We start from the raw sequence: 17576 nt of genomic DNA on the forward strand, positions 1-17576 counted from the left end.
ATCTTTCTTTTCTTTCCTTTTTTTATCTTTCTGTTTCAGCAGCTGGGCTTTTTCCACCATCCCCATCCATGCTGTCATTATGTTATTCCTTGATTGAGGGGATGGAAACTTCACCATATTGTCTTTATTTCCTGCTATATCTGCCTCTTAACCTCCCTCCTACTTGGTCATTATGCCCTGTGTCTCATTTTCTCCTCCTTCCCTTCTTTCCCCTGTCTCTCACCGTCTCACTTGACATATCTGCTCTCATTTAATCTCTTTTTCCTGCACACTTCCTTCTGTCTGTCCCCTTCCTTTCACTGGCACACTAAGCCTCGGAGCAGATTCCTTGCTGCCCTTCTCCGTGTGCCGCACTCTTCATCATATTGAAAGAGGGAGGCTGGCGGTGGATCACATTTTGTGACACACTGGCATTGATAATGACTGAGCTGATTCAAGGACGGATGCTCATGTGAGAGAAATTATATTATGAGTGTTGATGCAGCAAAATCTGCACAAATAGCTTCCCAAACAGCAGTAGTTCCACAGGGAAGTCCTCTTCATATTCTGATACGCCTCAGTATTGGAGGAGGTCAGATAGATTTATTTTCCTGACTATAGATTATTTTATATTCATGGGATCATAATTGCAACCAGTCATCATTAAGAATATTTTTGCTGTAAAAGAAATAGTAAAACAATAGTTTTTCTCTGTTAGCAAAGTAGATTTTGTTGTTTGTCTGCTATTTTCCAGTTCTTCTGATGACCAGTTTAGGAAAACAGACTTGAAAAACAGGAGCGGTCAAATTATTGTGTCAACACATTGATGCATCTGATACTGACAGTCTGCAGTACAACTGTATACGATAACCTGTAATTTTGAATGTGCACAATAGTCACAGTTGCATGCATATTCAGTCTTTTTCTTGTTAACAGGGAGACTTCTCTCTCAAACATGGACAGGAATCCCATCAAACAATATATCCAGCTAGTGCTGAATAAATGTAAAATAAGGTCATGCTATTTCACTAACTATTCACTATTCAATTTCTTGACTAAAATGTTTTCAGAAACATATTTTAATGCCGTGTTTAGCTGTAATAGCAAGAATTTGTGAACAGGAAGGGAGCGTCATACTGCTTTCTGCACAGCGAAAATGGAGGCCAAAAAATTGGTAAAACTAAGCAGTGCTGATCAAATATAAACCAAGAGTTGGCTCGTGAGTTGCCTTTTTCTTGCTTCAGATGTTTTCAGAAACATTTTTTGCTTACTGTTAAACTCTAATAAGAGGTTGTTTGTTACCAGCATTGTGTCACATGGATGAGTGCTCATTACGTCACTCACCAGCGGGAGCATTTATTGCTCATGTGCTGCACAGTCGATTCTGGTAGTTGCGGGTTTTCTTCCCCTTGAGCAAAAGCAAATGCCACAGTCCTTTTTCTCTTTTTAAATCTGGTCATGTTGCATAAATTTCAAAAGTATTTGCATTTTTTTACTGCATATATGACACAGTTTTATTTGAGGGCCCTCTTAGGTTTTAGTTGTGTTTTGTGAATTGTTTTAAGTTTTTTTTTTTTAAATCCATACTTCCCACTTCTTCTTACTTCTTGTCTCCATCAGTTTGACAGTATGATGATAAATGCACACAACTTTATATCGACAGGATACTTTCTAAAAAAGTTTCCCCATCTATTTTGAAGAAACCTAAGTACCTGTCATTGATTATTCTGTGACCTTGCACTGTCATCTTTGTAGAAAATTATGCTTTTGTCAACTAAGGATATGTGTTATCCTTGACAAAGTCCCATGAATATTTATCAGTCATGGATGATTTACTTGGAAGGAAAACAATCAGCAATCAGTAACCAGGGTAGACAAAGAAAACTTTTTTGTATTTGTTAAGTATTTTTAAAGCAAAATAGAAAATAAAAAAATGATCATTCACATGGGTAACAAGGAACAAGCCGCTATATCTGTAGTGATCATAATCTTTACTCCAGCATTTATTTTTTGGTTGGTGACACATTCCCAAAATGTGATGCATTTATGCATGCTGCCAAAACATGACAATGGCCTCAAAGGAAAAAGGGCAGTTAGTAGTGAAGACAGAGGATTGAGCCGACTGTCAGTCAAATTCTGAGCGAATTCTAAATTATGTGAGACAGTCCCGGTCTGCACTCAGTGTCCTTTATCCAGGAGGACAAACCTGTGCACTGTATTAAGTGCTTTTTTTAATTGTTTTGTGCATTTTTAGTTGTGTTTGGATGCTGATTAGCTGTTGAACAAACCCTGATGCATTTACATTAATTTAAATGTTCACTGCTGCAACGTGTGAATAAAGGAATCGTAATGAAGAAATAATGACAATAGGTTTATTTCAAGCAGAAATCCGTCCTCTATTCATCACATTGTTTTTGAAGGGTATCCACTGTGTCGGCAGTAATCGGTATGCTGTTATCAATCCACTTCAGTATAATGAAGATGGGCCCATCAAGGACAATGGTCTTGTGATGCTATAGGCTGAAGTCCAACCGCAGTGGACGTCCAAGTCCTAACTTAGACTAACACCCTGTACTTAATCTGGAGCATGGAGCATGCAGGAGGTCATAACAATTTTGAATAATAACTTTGTTCTTTTTGGCTGAACCTCTCCTCAGAGACCTACCTCCCAACGCATGACACTCAATTAGAAACCCATTAAAGCGACAGAGCTAGAATATTAGATTTTTAGCCCAAACACTTTGGTAGTTAAGTGGCTTTCAGATGAAATGTTATGAAATGCTTGCAGATTATCATATTATAAAACATTACACTCGGCAGCACTAAAAGATAAGCTGCAAACAATGCACATAACACCACCGTGCTTTGCCAAGGCAAGGGGATATAAAAGAAAAACAACAGCCTCCCCAGGTCCTTTGGAGAATACTGCACTTGAATAATTCTGCACTGCCTTCAAGTCATAATTGCTGTTAAAAGCCGCTCATAAAACACATTTGGTGGAGATGGTATTTATTAAAATGATTCCGAACAAATTGAGGGGCGCTGAAGTGGATTTATTTTCAATTTTACCTTCTAGGTTTTTTTTCTCATATGGTAATTGCATTTGGATAATTATTCAAATATCTTCATATTCATTCTCAAGGCACTTTTCAAATAAGTTTATTAAGTATCCACAGTTTCTCTGTTTTCTGTTACAACATGGTTAAAGTAATGTGGTTTAATTCCATGTCCCAGGGTAAATTTTGCTAATATTGTCAGAATATCATTAATGTAGTATTATGGATTATCAAAATGAATTCTGGATTTAAAGGAGTAGTTTTGGAGAATACACTTAATGGCCTAACAGACAGATAAAGATGGTATTGATCTTGGATTCCAAAGCTTGGTTTAGGCTGAGGGCTGATGGCCTAAATCTGATTTTTTTTTTTTTTTGCAAGTGACTCAAATCTGTCCCTCCGTAACAGTGTGAATAATGACTTCACATGAAAATGTATCTTTTCTTATCGGATTGAGGCCAACTGTGATATGTGGTCCTCAATCAGATATAGGTTTGATTTTTTGCTGTCCGTCCCCAGTCAAAACAGACATGCAATTTCTAAGTCACTCCAGATCGACATTCGTAAATGGTAAATGGATCTGCATTTATTTAGCACCTTTCTATTCTTCCAACCACTTTCCACGACATGACACATTCACACATTCATTCATACATTGATGGCAGTGGCTGCGATGCACAGTGCCAAACTGATCACCAGGATCTAATCTAATCAACATACGCACATTGGCAAACTAATGTTGATTACAAGATACTGAATTGCTCCTGAATCAATTCAAGAGCAATTAGTGGCCGCTTCACATTTTGAGCCATAGTGACCCCATTCATCACAAATCTGTGCGGTCTGTTTCAGTGAAGCTATTCATGTCAAGATCCCATCACTCTTGGCTCGCACTCACCTCTGTACAGAAGTAGCAGCAATTGCTCCACAAACAGCCATAATTAAAAATTTGGCTCTCTTTCTCCTCACCATCATCTGCTCATGAATTTGCTGGCTTCCTCTGCACATTAGCTTTTAATTGAAACGGTCAACGCTAACTTCAGGTGCCGCCATGTTTACATCCATATGACAGCAAGCTGCATGTGACATCTTTGTTATTGTTCTTTAATGCATGTGGGTCAGCTCAGGACCGTAAACAGCTCACTTGGACATCTGATATTGGACACATCTTTAAGAAATGGACCTAAGCAATAAATCCAAATAAGGCTTGCAATGTGAATGTAGTTTCAAGCCCTATTTGCACGGGACTCTTATTACCTGGAGATGTCTGGTAATATGTAATAATTGCATAGGTGGTCCACAATCTTAATCCTGTGTACATCTGCTATGTTTTTAATTTGTCAAGCAGAAGCTCACCACATATTACCTACCATATTGCGTCAAACAAAGGGGTCATGTGATAATAGTAGTCCTGTGCAAAATTGGCATCTCAGTAATTTGGGGTGGTATTTAGGGTTTTTTTGGGGGGTTTTTTTTTAGTTTTTTTTTTATTTATTTCTCCTCACATCATTTTTGGGAAACTGCATTGACAATTATGAATGAAAGTTTTGACAGCTTTTTGGGTGCAGGAGGCTCATCTAGCTACACAGCATGGAGACCCTTTCCCAGATAGACCAAACTCAAATCCATCAGAGGAGGGAAACCTGGAAAGATGATGATATGGAGGATGTGATGAGTGGCAGCATCATTCTTTATGTTTAACCTACATATTAAAAAAAGAAAGAAAAAAAGGAGGTTAACCTTGTACATCTCTGCTGGTAGTACTGTGTAGCGTTTCTGGTTTACATATAACGGTGCACATCATATTCAGGGAATAATGTCAGTAAATTCAAGTACAGACTTTGATTATCCCGTGTGAATGTGCTGCAGGAAACACAGATGTTTGGGAGGTTATTTTCAAATCACATGAGGTCCCGTGATAATACTAGTCCCTTGTGAACAGGGCTTAACTCCACATATTTCCAAAATCTTGACTCCCGAACTACAGACTGTACTGTAATTATCTTTGATCTATGTGCATTAATTTATCCCCATGACATCTCACCACACAGTAGATCTTCACATGTAAAGACTGGCAGGTCAAATAACAACAGCTGCCTCAGCTGCTAACTGATAAAGTTACATGTCATTAACATAGCCACTTATAAGCTCTCATTATCTCTGTATATATAATATGACGTTCTCACAGCTAGTTTCACACACAGGGAGTGTAATAATTCACGTTATTTAAAGCCTATCAAATGAGATGTAAATGCAGCATGCTGTCAAAGGACACAAGTTTCATCACAGTTCAGTTTCCTGATAGGAGCTGTCACACAGCTCTCCATCTTCCAAAGTGCTTTGATTCCAGGGATAAATGTGGTGTTGAAGTGGCCGCGCTCAGGCCATTTTAAAGCTGTAGTGCTCGCAGGCACCTGTCTCTGGTCTGTCATGGAGCACAGCAAATGGGCCATTTTTTACTCTCCATACAGTGGTGATGTGTTCATTCCTCTGATGGCCGCTGTGAAAATGACATTCACGCGCTAACAAAAGCCCATTTCTCTGCGGTTTAGTCTCTCAGGCTGCAGCTCATTTTCTCCTGAGTCCTCCTTATGCCAACTAATAACATCCCCGGCTTACACACTTGGTTTGAATGGCCTGCCCAGTACATTCAGCAGCCTTTCATTACAATATGAATTGACAACCAGTCGTTGTAAGATCGCCGATGGTTAGCGTGGGCGGCTAAGCGCTAGCTCCCCACAATCACACACTCCTGGTCCATTAGTTCCATTTATCTGCAGGGTATTTATAGGGCACCTTGAATTGGGGTCTTGAAGCAGGTGATGCAGGGGGGAAAAAGGCCTGTCCTGGCTGCTGGTGATTAATGCATGAATACGCAAGCTTTATCACAAGTCCGGCAGCCTCGGGACCACAGAATGTCAGTGCAATTAAAGGCGGGTGGCCGATATAAGAATAGAGAGGTAGTGACTATCTGCAGATTGCAGACCGAGTCAGGGAACATGGGCGGCTCGGTGAAGGTTCCAGCAACAGCGCCCATTCATTCCTTAATCACCTCCACTTCTCATTAGGGCCTTCTTTTGTTCCAGCCGTCGTTTTTTCCTGCGCTGTGCCAGTAGATAAAATATGGCGGGCTCAGAAGAGTGAAGAGCTCGGGGAACCCCATTAAACGGCGACAGAGAGAGGATAGAAAATGAGGAGGGAAAAGGAGAGGTGACGTTGGAGTGGAGGAGTCAGTCGGCTACGGAAGAAGAGAGGACTCAAGGGAGAGCGATGGTGACAGGAATGTGAGAAACAGAGAGTACTGTCCAACCATGACGACGTGTAATTCATCTCCATCTTCTCTTTAGGACTATTGGAACATCCAACCAGAAGAGTGTTACAATATGGAGAGTTTTAAACCATAATCACTCAGAGTTCAGCTCATTACAGCTCCCAAATTACCTCTACAATAATCTCCACAAACCTGTGAACTTAAACTCTGTGTGAATGTGGAGTGCCGCTGTAAATGGATGTAAATTGGTGGTTTTATTCAATCATTCTGCTTCTTAATAGTGCATGGGGGTCCACTTCCTGCTATGCAAAGGTATCAAGGTCTCCATAAGATAAAGTCTGTTATTATTATTATGCCTGGTTAATGGAGAGTGAAGTCATCTGGAGTGGTTTGGCATATCGGAGCAAAAGAGAGAGAAAAAGAGGAGAGTAATGTTTTGCATGTGTTTATGCCAACAGCTGAGAGCCATAACAGCTAACTGGCTTTGATATAATGGCTACACCACTGATCATTACAGTGCTCATGGGCCAATTACACAGAAATACACTGTGATATATAAAGTCAGTTCAACCTGTAGTGACAGACATATGAGCCTATATAGATAAAAGCTAATATTTCCCAAACTCTGCTCCGAAAGATGTCAAATAAAGCCAGTGTAAATAATATTGTGCATTGCGAAAGAGAAATATTAAATGAGACCTATTTTCAGTGATACAGTCAGAGCAAAAAAAACAATCAAGGCGGTGTTGAAGCGTTGTGCGCCTGAATATTTCCCTCGGCTTCACAGATTACCTTTTGACCGACTGCTTAATATTTGAATCCCCATAAGTAAGTGTCTGAGTTCTTCAAAAAAATGCACAATGAAGTCTGTAGTTTGAATTAAATCTCCCTTTAGACTCACTGAGGTAAAGGAGGCTTAGCTTTCTCTGTTTTGAGGGAATGGTTTATTTTGGGAGATGCGGCCCTCACTGACAAGGATTTTGTGTTTCATCCCCGCTGAGAAGAGGAACAACAGGGGGCTCATGCTGACAAAGGCTGAGTCCTCCGTGTAAAATTTACCGCAGCATTGTAAAGGTTAACATCAGACTCCCATAGGACTCCACAGTCAGGTAATCAGGGTCACTGAAGACACACTTCTGTTGTATAACACTTTTCATGGTCAGACATAAAAAGTGTGTCAACAAGGGATGAGTATTTTGGATAATTTCCATATTCAAGTACTCATATTAAATTATTATAGAGTATAGACCATAGAGAATATCACAAGAACCGATACTTCTGCTCCAAGTTGATGCAAAATTCTGAAAACATCACGGTGCTCCTTTTTGTCCTGTACTTTAGGTACTAAGGATGCAGTTCTTACACACCTGACAGTGCAGGATTAATGTTAAATGCCAAAGGAAAAAGATGAACCTCTACCAGCAAGTAAGCTTTTTTTTTAACAGTGGTAACAGTGGTAAAATTGGTTATTGATAATCTTGGGAATTTCACCAGTATTGGTATGTACTACTACATGTCTGGTATCATGACATGCCTATTATTGAGTGCTCAAGTACTTGTACACAAAACTTAAAAATAGGGTCCAAAATGAACACCCAAGCAAAACTGTAGATAAGGGTTAGAGGTAGCTTACCGTTCTGCACTGAACAGACTGTAGAGATGAACTTACATGAAGAAAAGCCAAATGCACAAACATTAAGATTTTGCAGTCATTTTAATAATCAAGTAATTTACTGGTTTATTTTTTTTTGTTTATACAGACACCTTGGCCCTTAATACTTAAACAGATAATTTCTTAAACTATTAGCCTATTTTGTGTTTATGTAAAATGGCCAACAACTGAACACGAGTGCCTGATCACCATTCTGCCTGTAATGTTAGATCCAGTGATGTCTGACTGAAAACACTTAACTTTCTCTGCAGATCTATCATTTCTGCTAATGTCGATCTTTGCAGATATTCAGAAATAGCAGTTGAATCACTTTCTTTACTTAAAAAATTTAACATTTTAATATAGAAGTTTCGGACAGACAGACAGATAGATCAAGATATAGATCTGCAATAAGCTAATACTGATTGAGCCCTACCCAAAACTGCACACATCAGCTCTGTATGTGTTTCAGGCTAAAGGCTTCATTACAGGGAAGTTATGTAATTTTCTGAAACTAGCAGACTGTGCTGTTCTATTGTTTGCCTTTACCCACTTAATCATTATATCCACATTACTGACAATTATATATCAAAAATGTCATCAACCTTACAATATTAGCGCAACATCAATATCAAAGTACTTTGTCAAAAATATTGCGATATTTGATTTTCTACATATTGTAAAGCACTAATTTAAATGCAGAAGTGTTTATATTCAGAATGGCAACAGTCCAACGCTGCTGTCAAACCCTCCTTCTTTCCCACATGTGGTATTCACTAAGGAAAGGAGCTGTTTTAAGTCTAGAGCAACTGTCTGGCAAATTTCATTTTTTGCACATAGACCCTGTTTGGTGGGTATAGAGTGATTTGGATAATTACATAATCACAAAGCCTCAACAGTTGTTGTAGTCTCTGGGCCAAATCATTATTCATTTCATCACAGCAGAAATACCTTTTCCCTCCGTTGTGTGCTCGGCTGGTTAAACCGCTTATTATTGACAAGTCGAGGAAGTTTGATGGTGAGGAAAATGGAACACAGCCATACAGTATGATAAATTCTCATCAGCATCTAAAATAAAAAAGTTTGTGCTGCAGAGCAGTTCATTGCTTTCTCACAAATGCTATATATATCTCCCCAGATTATTACAACCCATGCCTTCACTGCGATTGTATGCGTATATGAAACTTTCCACAGAGACAAGAACTGAATACAACTTAATGTGAGGAAACAGTGAGGGCTGATAAAAGTGAACATTAAATTATTTCCCACAAGCCTTCTGCTTTCTTTGCAGCTTTAAAGAGAGGCAGATAACTGAAATGTGATGTTATTATTCAGCACTCTGGAATTTTAATGAAATAATCTTCCCATACCAACCTGCTGTTTTAATTGCCATCATAATGTATGCATTGTTTTAGATTCTGTAAACATACAGATTCTCTAATTTTATACCAAAATGAAACTGTGAGGCAGACATCTGCACCTGCAGTGAGACTGATCGGTGAGCTTGCATGTTTGTCAGATATTGTTGCTGCTGGCATATGAGGAAATAAGGGAAGAACAAAGAGAAGATGGAAGCAAAGAGAGGAAATGATGCTCTTATCATGAGATCCTTAATAGATCATCCCAAACATGATTAATACAACAAGCCAAGGCAAAGGTTTATAGAAAGCTTCACTCTCACTCAAGTTGCAGCGTTCAGGCAGCAAATGCAGAGAGCCAAAGCAACAAAGGAGATTTTGTTTCTGATTGTTTCTATAACTCCTCTTTATTATCAGCCCCTGATATCTCATCCAGTCTTTTTCTCCCTCTTACCATCTGTCTATCTACTCTGTGTCTGCAGTGTTTCTTTGACTTTAGTGAGCTCAGATAAAGACTAACAGATCAATATGAGGCACTTGGACCTTACCAGACCCAAATATTTGTTGCGTTGAAAAGGACATTGATTCAGAGGCATAGACGGTGACCCAGAAAACATTACGATTACCTGCTTGATAAATCAGTGTAGCAAAAAGAAAAGAAAAAAAAGCCATTTTCATTGCCGACTATCACAAACACAGAATGTCTGAAAGCTTAAGTGACGAAAAAAAAACAGCAGCCTGACCATTCTCTCTCCATACCTGCAACAAAAATAAAAAAGCATCCAGTTTGTCGACGAGGGAACAAAATTATTAAAATTTATTTGCAGCCCAGCAAGTGGTAATGATTTCTTACTTCTTCTTTTATCTTAAACCTGTAAGATTTCAGTGTAAAAACATTTTCACAGCCTTAACACCAAGCAGGGCTGCTGCAGCTTAAAAAACATCATAAATGTGACTCTATAAATGTGACCTTAATGTTTCCACATTACAGTTTGGATTGTTTTTGAGTTTTGTTGCTGTAGTGGGAAGTCTCTCTCACAATAAAATTGTGTAGGAATGAGTCCTAAAATGTGGAAATGAGTTAGCATGTTTGCTTCTCTGGGTTCCTTCTTGTTAAAGTCATAGTGGTTTTGGGTGGGTTTTTGGTTAGATTCCTGAAATAAGGTCTGTGGTTAACACAAGCTTGGCCATTTAAAACCTGGATTCACAACAGGGGAGGGAAAAAACCAACTTTGCAAGACATGTCCCAAAAATTGCAAAATTATGAGAAAATTACCTTAAAATATTTTTTAAAAAACAGCAGAGATTGTAAAATTATTTTTTATAAACTAGGGGAACAATAGAACAATATAATATAATATATTTGGTAATTATATTACAGAAAAAAATTCAATAAATACATAAAATAAAGGGGTTAAGAGAACGGCATGTTTGTTCTACATTATAATTAAATACCGCTAACAACTCGCAATATGCAACTGATGACACAACGAACATAGCTTTTCAGCTTCACCGTTGTGGCATTGAATGTTAGCTTATAGCTTCTGGCGATTTTATTTAAACTTCAAAAATCATGAAAGACCTGTCCATATGTGAAGATTATCTTGCTGAACAAAAGTCCAAAATCCAACTGAAAACTACCGTTGACTTTTTAACAAGGGAACCAGGGCGACGCTAGCTTCCAGGTCGGCTGACAAAAACGAAACGTCCCCACTGCACTCTATTACAAATTGCATGCAGAAATGGTTGCTACATGATCAGCCATCACATCTATGCTACACTGACACATTCACACTTTAATACGGGCATCAACAGGTTCTCATGAGAAAACATTCTGCACTGAAATGTGTGTGCAGTTTGTTTTAGGTTTAATATAGGTCATTTCCACTTCTGTGTCTGATGCAACAGTGTGACTGAGCATTTTATAGGGAAGCTTTGAAGATTCACTTTATGTAGAAAAACTGTGAAAGCCACACATTATGAAAAAGTTTAAATGTTATCTAAAATTAAAGCGAATGAAGATCTCTAAAGACAAAGCAGAGTTGAGTTATGCATCCAGTCAAGTTCTTTACTGCCATTTGAAGGAGAAGGAGCACTCTATCAGTCCCTCTTTAGGGACATTTTCCTCATCCCATTGTGCAGCACAGGACCTGTAGACATGCATCATTGTTGTGCAGAGATGTCAGAGTGATGGGGCTGTTAAAGTCAGGCACTCCGAGCAGTTTGGGGTTTGTTTGCTTGCTCAAGGGCATCTCAACTTTGGTTTCAACCTAACTGCATTGCATATAGAGTGAACAAAATGTCAAGTTGAACCTGAGCTTGCTCTCAGTATATTCCCCTGCTCTCCTCCATATCAGCTTTTCTTCTCCGTCCCCATCAAGCGACCACCATGGCTTACTTACTCCCTTGCATTTATTCCACACTACAACTCTCATCCCCTTTTCCCTTACTAAGTTTTGAAATGTTGGTGAGGGCCTGTCAAGGGCACAATGCAGGGAAGATAAAACATTTTCATGAGGCCACTGGGCAGCAGCAGCTTGTAGCTCACAGATAAGTACGCACTGTGAATTTTAACATTATTCAGAAAAGTGACATCTGTGTTCCTGGTGCCAAAGGCTGCACCGTGGGCAAGTTTGAAAAATTATAGATGAGCGAGATGCTGGGTGGCAAAGTGTTATGCACAGTTTTAAAAAACAGCCCATATGTGCTGTTACCAATCACTCTAGGTGGGGACAGGCTGCCAGGCTGTTATTTGTAGCCGTATAAAGTCCATTTCGACAAGCGTGGTGACTAATCTTGCCATAATGACAGCACCACCCCAAGACCTCGAGCTCTTCACCCGGCCACATCTGTGCTCAATTACTGCAAATAATTCAACCAGTAACAGCATCTTAGTAGGTGGGTGGTGGACTGATAGCAGAGTGAGCAGGAAAGAGGACAAGGAGAAGGAGGATGAGGCCAGAGAGGAGCAGAGGTTGAAGAGTGAAGTGGAAGAGATGTAGTTTGCTGGATTGTGAATTATAACTGTGTGTGAGAAAAAGCAGAACCTTAAATCCTTTAACATTTTATTAGTTTTTTGCCAGCCGAAGATTACTTTTCTTCAAAAAGTGGCACTTGTGACCTTTTGCTCATTTTACTTTGGAATAAAAGTGTAGTCTGTGGGCTGGAAAAGGGAGGACAGCAGAAACAGACTGCACATGTTGGAGGTGACAAAGTCATTTTAGCAAAAACTTTTATGTGAGCTGACCCGGAGCAAAGCATTCAATATGCATTCACTGTGTGCCACTGGTGAGGCAGGCCAAAACTATATTAGAAACCACTGAACCTCACCGGAAATCAAATCACACTTTGGTCATAAAAATGCTAATATTTACATGCAGCAGTCTCTCAAAGTAGCAACTGTGTTTGTGCGCCTGCATCTGTTTAAGATTGGATGCTTTTGCTTCAGCGGGGTGTTGACGCTCTCCCCAGGGACAGGAGCTGTGTTGATGAATGGTAAGCTACTGTGGAGTTAGTACAGTGTAAGGAGCGAGGAGTAAAAGTTCATTATGTGCGTGTTGAGAGAGATGAGTGGTGTGTTGCATTAATCATTTTGTTTCCTCATGCATTCTGTGCAGAGAGGCAAACTTATGCTGATGAGGAATTGCAGTTTGGGTATATGCAGGCATTTTCCCCTCTTCTCATTTTTATATTTCTGTCTCTGTAGTCCTTTAAGATCATTTTTTTGAGACACATTTTACAGCTACAGTTGCTCCTCTACATGCTTTAATAAACATAATCCACACAGAAACTCAAATTAAGCCAATAATAATCAGTAAGAGATATATTTGAAAATGTCAAAGCATTAATTTCCTTTCTGTTTGTGCTTATATGAAATTATTTTGTATTTTCACAATCTTAATACACATGCTTGAGCTCAAATCTCATTACCAAGAACACAGATAAATTAAATAAATAAATCTGTCCATCTTTGTAAACTTCAGCCTCTTTACGTTTGCACAGAAACCCCACTGTCACCTGCATCTGGCTTTTGTATGTAATGACAAAGGTTACAGTCGCCATACACTCATGGGTCGGCATTCACTCTGCAGTTGTCACAGGTGTTTATTGGCTCCATATCCGATCAGCAGTGACTCTAATTTTAGCCCTTTAACCCTTTTAAAACCTGATTTGACATCACTTTTCGTGTGCTGCATTCAGGTGACCTCACCTTTCACAAGCTATTTAACCCTTTGAAAGCTGAGTAAATTAGTTTGATTTCTTTCAAAAACATGAGGAGAAAAGGCAACGACCAACTTGGCAAGAAATGTCCCAAAGATTTCAGAAAGAAAATGACCTTAAAATTAGTTTTAAAAAAGGGTGGACACTGAGAAAGAGCGCTGTACACTGCAAGTTTTGCCTTCTTCAAAAAACCTGCATTCACTTGCTAATTTTGGGGGGTATTTCTAAATGTCCGTTAATTTAAGCTTGTTTGTTATTTGTTTTTTTCCCCAGATCCCTCTTCAAACCAGAGGCAGAAGCCACCAGCAACTGACCTCTGCTACAAGACTGAAATCAGCAGTCTGATGGACTTCAACTCCCCAGATGCTTCCCTGGATAAAGGTAAGTTGAACCAGAACTGTTTGACTTTGAAAGCAAACGTCAGCTTGTTCCTTCTGTGCCACTATTGGAGGATGTTGTGGCACAGCAAGGTGTACATATGAATCCAAGAATGATCATGCAAATGCTCGATATATACACACACACACACACACACCTGCAAGTACACAGTACAGGAGGAGCCTGTATAGTAGCCCCTCTGCATCAGTTCCTCTCCCTTTTCAGCATTTTCTGCTTGCACCTGTTGTTGAAGCCTCCAAAACACATGATATTTTAGCTGAGGAGGACTGCATGTGATCCAGGTTGCATCTGGCAGTAAATGAACGCAGCTAGTTTTGTTTTTAAGGAAACATCACAAACATCTTTGTAACTAATCAGGCCAAAGCTGCTTCTTTATTTAGTGTGTGTGCATGTTTGTGTTGAACCAGAAACACAACAGTCACTCACAACTAGTTATTCATGTTTATGAGCAGTTTGAATTTTACAGTTTGGCCTCTTGTTGCTGCTTGGATGGACCAGAAGAGCAGAAATTTTGACTCTCATTGCAGTATGAACAATAATAACACAAGAGTTAATAATGGTCCTGGCTGAACATTTTCGAAATAAATATTTAAATAAACACATTTTATTTGTAAGGAGAATGTGATTACTCAATAGGTTGTCAGAAATTTTAGGTTTTATATAATTGGTACTTTCATATAATTGGTAAAACATAGTATAATGTTTGTATTTTGCTGGTAAATGCAATTGGAATCATCTGCAATATCAGTGTTTTTCTTCTCTCTTTAAAATGAATATATTAACAAAAAAATAGTATAATTTAGTCACCAAATGTATTGCTTACATTTCAAATAGTTTTTGTCCTTAAAATAAGAAAATGAAACGATAAAAACTTCCATGTACTCGATGTCCCGACAGTGTTGCATGACAGGGAAAATGCGGGAACCATTTTTCCTTCAATTTTCTTTTTATCTTTTTTTTCAGTACATAAAAGTGTTGGTGCCTTTTGATTGTGATTGCATTACAACGGTTTGTCATTGGGCCTTCTGCAGTCTACCCTCAACTCATTTTCTCTTTCTATGATGAATTTTATTAGTTATAAGAATTAGTTTATTGATGTGCACTTGACACTGAAACAGGACCCTGTTCCAGTTTAAATCTGCACATTTTGATGCTGAGCATCCAGTTTTTTTTACCAGTGGAGGATTTATTCAACTGTTGCTCAGTGGGATCTTTGTCTTTTCTGCCATTTCATTTGTTGATCTGGTTGAACGAATGTACAGCGTTTTGTTCTCCAGATATATATATATATATAAAAAATATATATACAAAATAAAATCTGTTTGTGAGGAGGACTTTCTACAATGTAAACACATGAAATACCTTTCAGTATATAAAGGTATCCTGTCAGCCATCTGACTGTACCCAAACAAACTTCTGTTGCAGAACATTACAAACTGTTGAAGGGTAGTTATATATTTTTATAATACAATGCTGTTAGCCTCTCTCATCAGCTGTTACATTTTGTAAATTTGATGCAAATTAATCAGAAAAATGTTTAAATTCAGTGTGCTGACTCAGGAGGTGCCTGTGTCCATTCAGCATGTAATACCTTTCCATCAGAATTGGTGTTTCATTTAATGCATCATTTCTTCCAGTCCTCCTGTTCAATGATGCTACAATATGTCTCTGTCAACAGTGCATACTAACAAGCTCCATAGTCATCTGTGGTTACAATCTGCTGTTAGTTTTCAGTCACTTGCGTCACTATAAACCATCCCCAAAAAGCAGCTGATAAACTCTGAAGCCTTTATTTATTCCCAGACTCTTATCTAACTGGGCGGTCAGACGGGTCTCACGTAGGCGTCATCAGCTCTCCAGACAAACATAGTTACAGGCGTTTATCTGCTGTCTGTTTCCAGCCCTTTCATAACAAAAGCGCTTTTCAAGAAGTTAGAGTCTTGTAGAGAGGATCAAAGTATCTAACGATGGCACCAGCACAAACGCATCTCTTCAGTCGTGGATTCTGTACGGCTGCCAGCTCCAGTATGGATCTCTGGTGTCACCCAAGTAGCCCCCAGGGGCCCTTTCCTCATTAGAGTGTCCTGCTTAGGGGTCTATTTGGCTGCCAGTTCTCTCTTCTCTCCTATTAGCGTCTGTCGATGTCGTGATGATACTGAAACAGCTCACAAGTCGTCCAAAGAAAAGAGAACAGTGTTACTTTGGTGTGTCGGCTACATTTCACTGCTGCAGATCAGCAGCACAAATGTGATGTACTTGAGAACAGTTTTAAAATACTTGTATTTTACGTGAGTATTTACACCTTAACACGACATTTCAGGGGTGAAATAGTGTACCCTTTACTACGTATATCTTACGACTAAAGCTATTTTTCTGTTCAAGATTTTATACAATAAACAAATGACCAGTTTACAATCTTTGCCTTGTTGTAGATTAAACTGCTCAACATTCATTTGTTCAAATGACATGTCAATCAATTGGTAATTTTCCAGCAACACATTTGATAAATGTAAGCATTTTGCATAATGAGTACTTTTTACTTTGGGTTTAAGTATATTTTTCTGCAAGTATTTCTGAGTTTTTACTTTAAGGGAACCTATAATGCTCATTTTCAGGTTCGAACTTGTATTTAGGGTTTCTGCTAGAACACACTGAAATGCTTTATGTGCATAAGCACTTTATTTTCCTCATACTGTTTGTGCTCGAACATCTGTTTACACCCTCTGTGAAAGAGAGACGCTCTGTTATAGCACCTGTCTCTTTAAGATTCCTCCAGCAAAAGCCCCGTCTGCTCTGCTCTGGTCAACATTTCCGGGTCTTCTGTATCGTCTGTATTGTCTCCGCATCCTCATTGCAGCACAGAATAACGACTGTCGCAGAGTAAAGCCGAACATTCTACCACGAAAAGTCACCAATAAAAACCAAAGTCTTCTCAGAGGGACATGTTCCAGCAAGAATATGAGTCAAAATTGGGGACAAATTAACATCTGCAACCAATATTAAATTTCCCTGACGTTAGCACGTAGCTACATGTAGCAGTATATGTAACATAAAGACTTGCAGTAGCTTGTGTGGAGTAGACGACAGTATAAACAAATCTATCATACGCTGACATCAGCTTGTCTCAAAAGTTGAAAATAACTCGAGGCCCGAGGTTTTTACTCACAGGACTTTATTTTACACACATTTACCTTATTATTTGAAACGTTGGCCACATTTTATTGATATTATTATGATTTCTGACATTGCAACGTTATGTATGTATTATTGTTATTGTGGTATTACCACTTTTACTTTAGTAAAACATCTCAGTCCTCTTTCACCACTGCTGATCTGGAGCATCTGTTTTTGTACCCAACCAATGAAATTACATGCTGAAAGATTTTTAGTTTTAGGAGTCATTGGGAAGTCAAAAGTTCAGATATTGAACTTGAGGGGGTAAGTCTTATGCACATTTTTAAATTAAAATTTTGGCAGATACACACGTATGCACACACTCTCCTTCAGCACAAACCAGCTGGTGCACTTGGTCTGTGGTCGTTTCCTGGGTGCTGGAAATGTGCAGACTCAGGGAAAACTCATACACACACACCGACAACCCCTGCAGTGCCCAACCAAGGCCACGTATATCACAGCAAGTT

General features: G+C 38.9%; 1 protein-coding gene across 6 annotated transcripts in view; it reads left to right on the top strand.

Moving 5' to 3' along the window:
• The window catches only part of kazna (kazrin, periplakin interacting protein a), a 226487-nt gene that overhangs the window by 145513 nt on the left and 63398 nt on the right, over window positions 1-17576 (top strand). For all 6 annotated transcript variants that reach the window (XM_042491182.2, XM_042491186.2, XM_042491183.2 and 3 more), the window contains one exon: window positions 13810-13917. In XM_042491182.2, coding sequence (XP_042347116.2) covers window positions 13810-13917 — 108 coding nt within the window. The remainder of the gene's footprint in view (window positions 1-13809; window positions 13918-17576) is intronic.

The sequence above is a fragment of the Plectropomus leopardus genome, chromosome 9 (assembly GCF_026936395.1).
Source record: "Plectropomus leopardus strain MGB_pleo_1.0 chromosome 9, ASM2693639v1, whole genome shotgun sequence".
NCBI lineage: Eukaryota > Metazoa > Chordata > Actinopteri > Perciformes > Serranidae > Plectropomus > Plectropomus leopardus.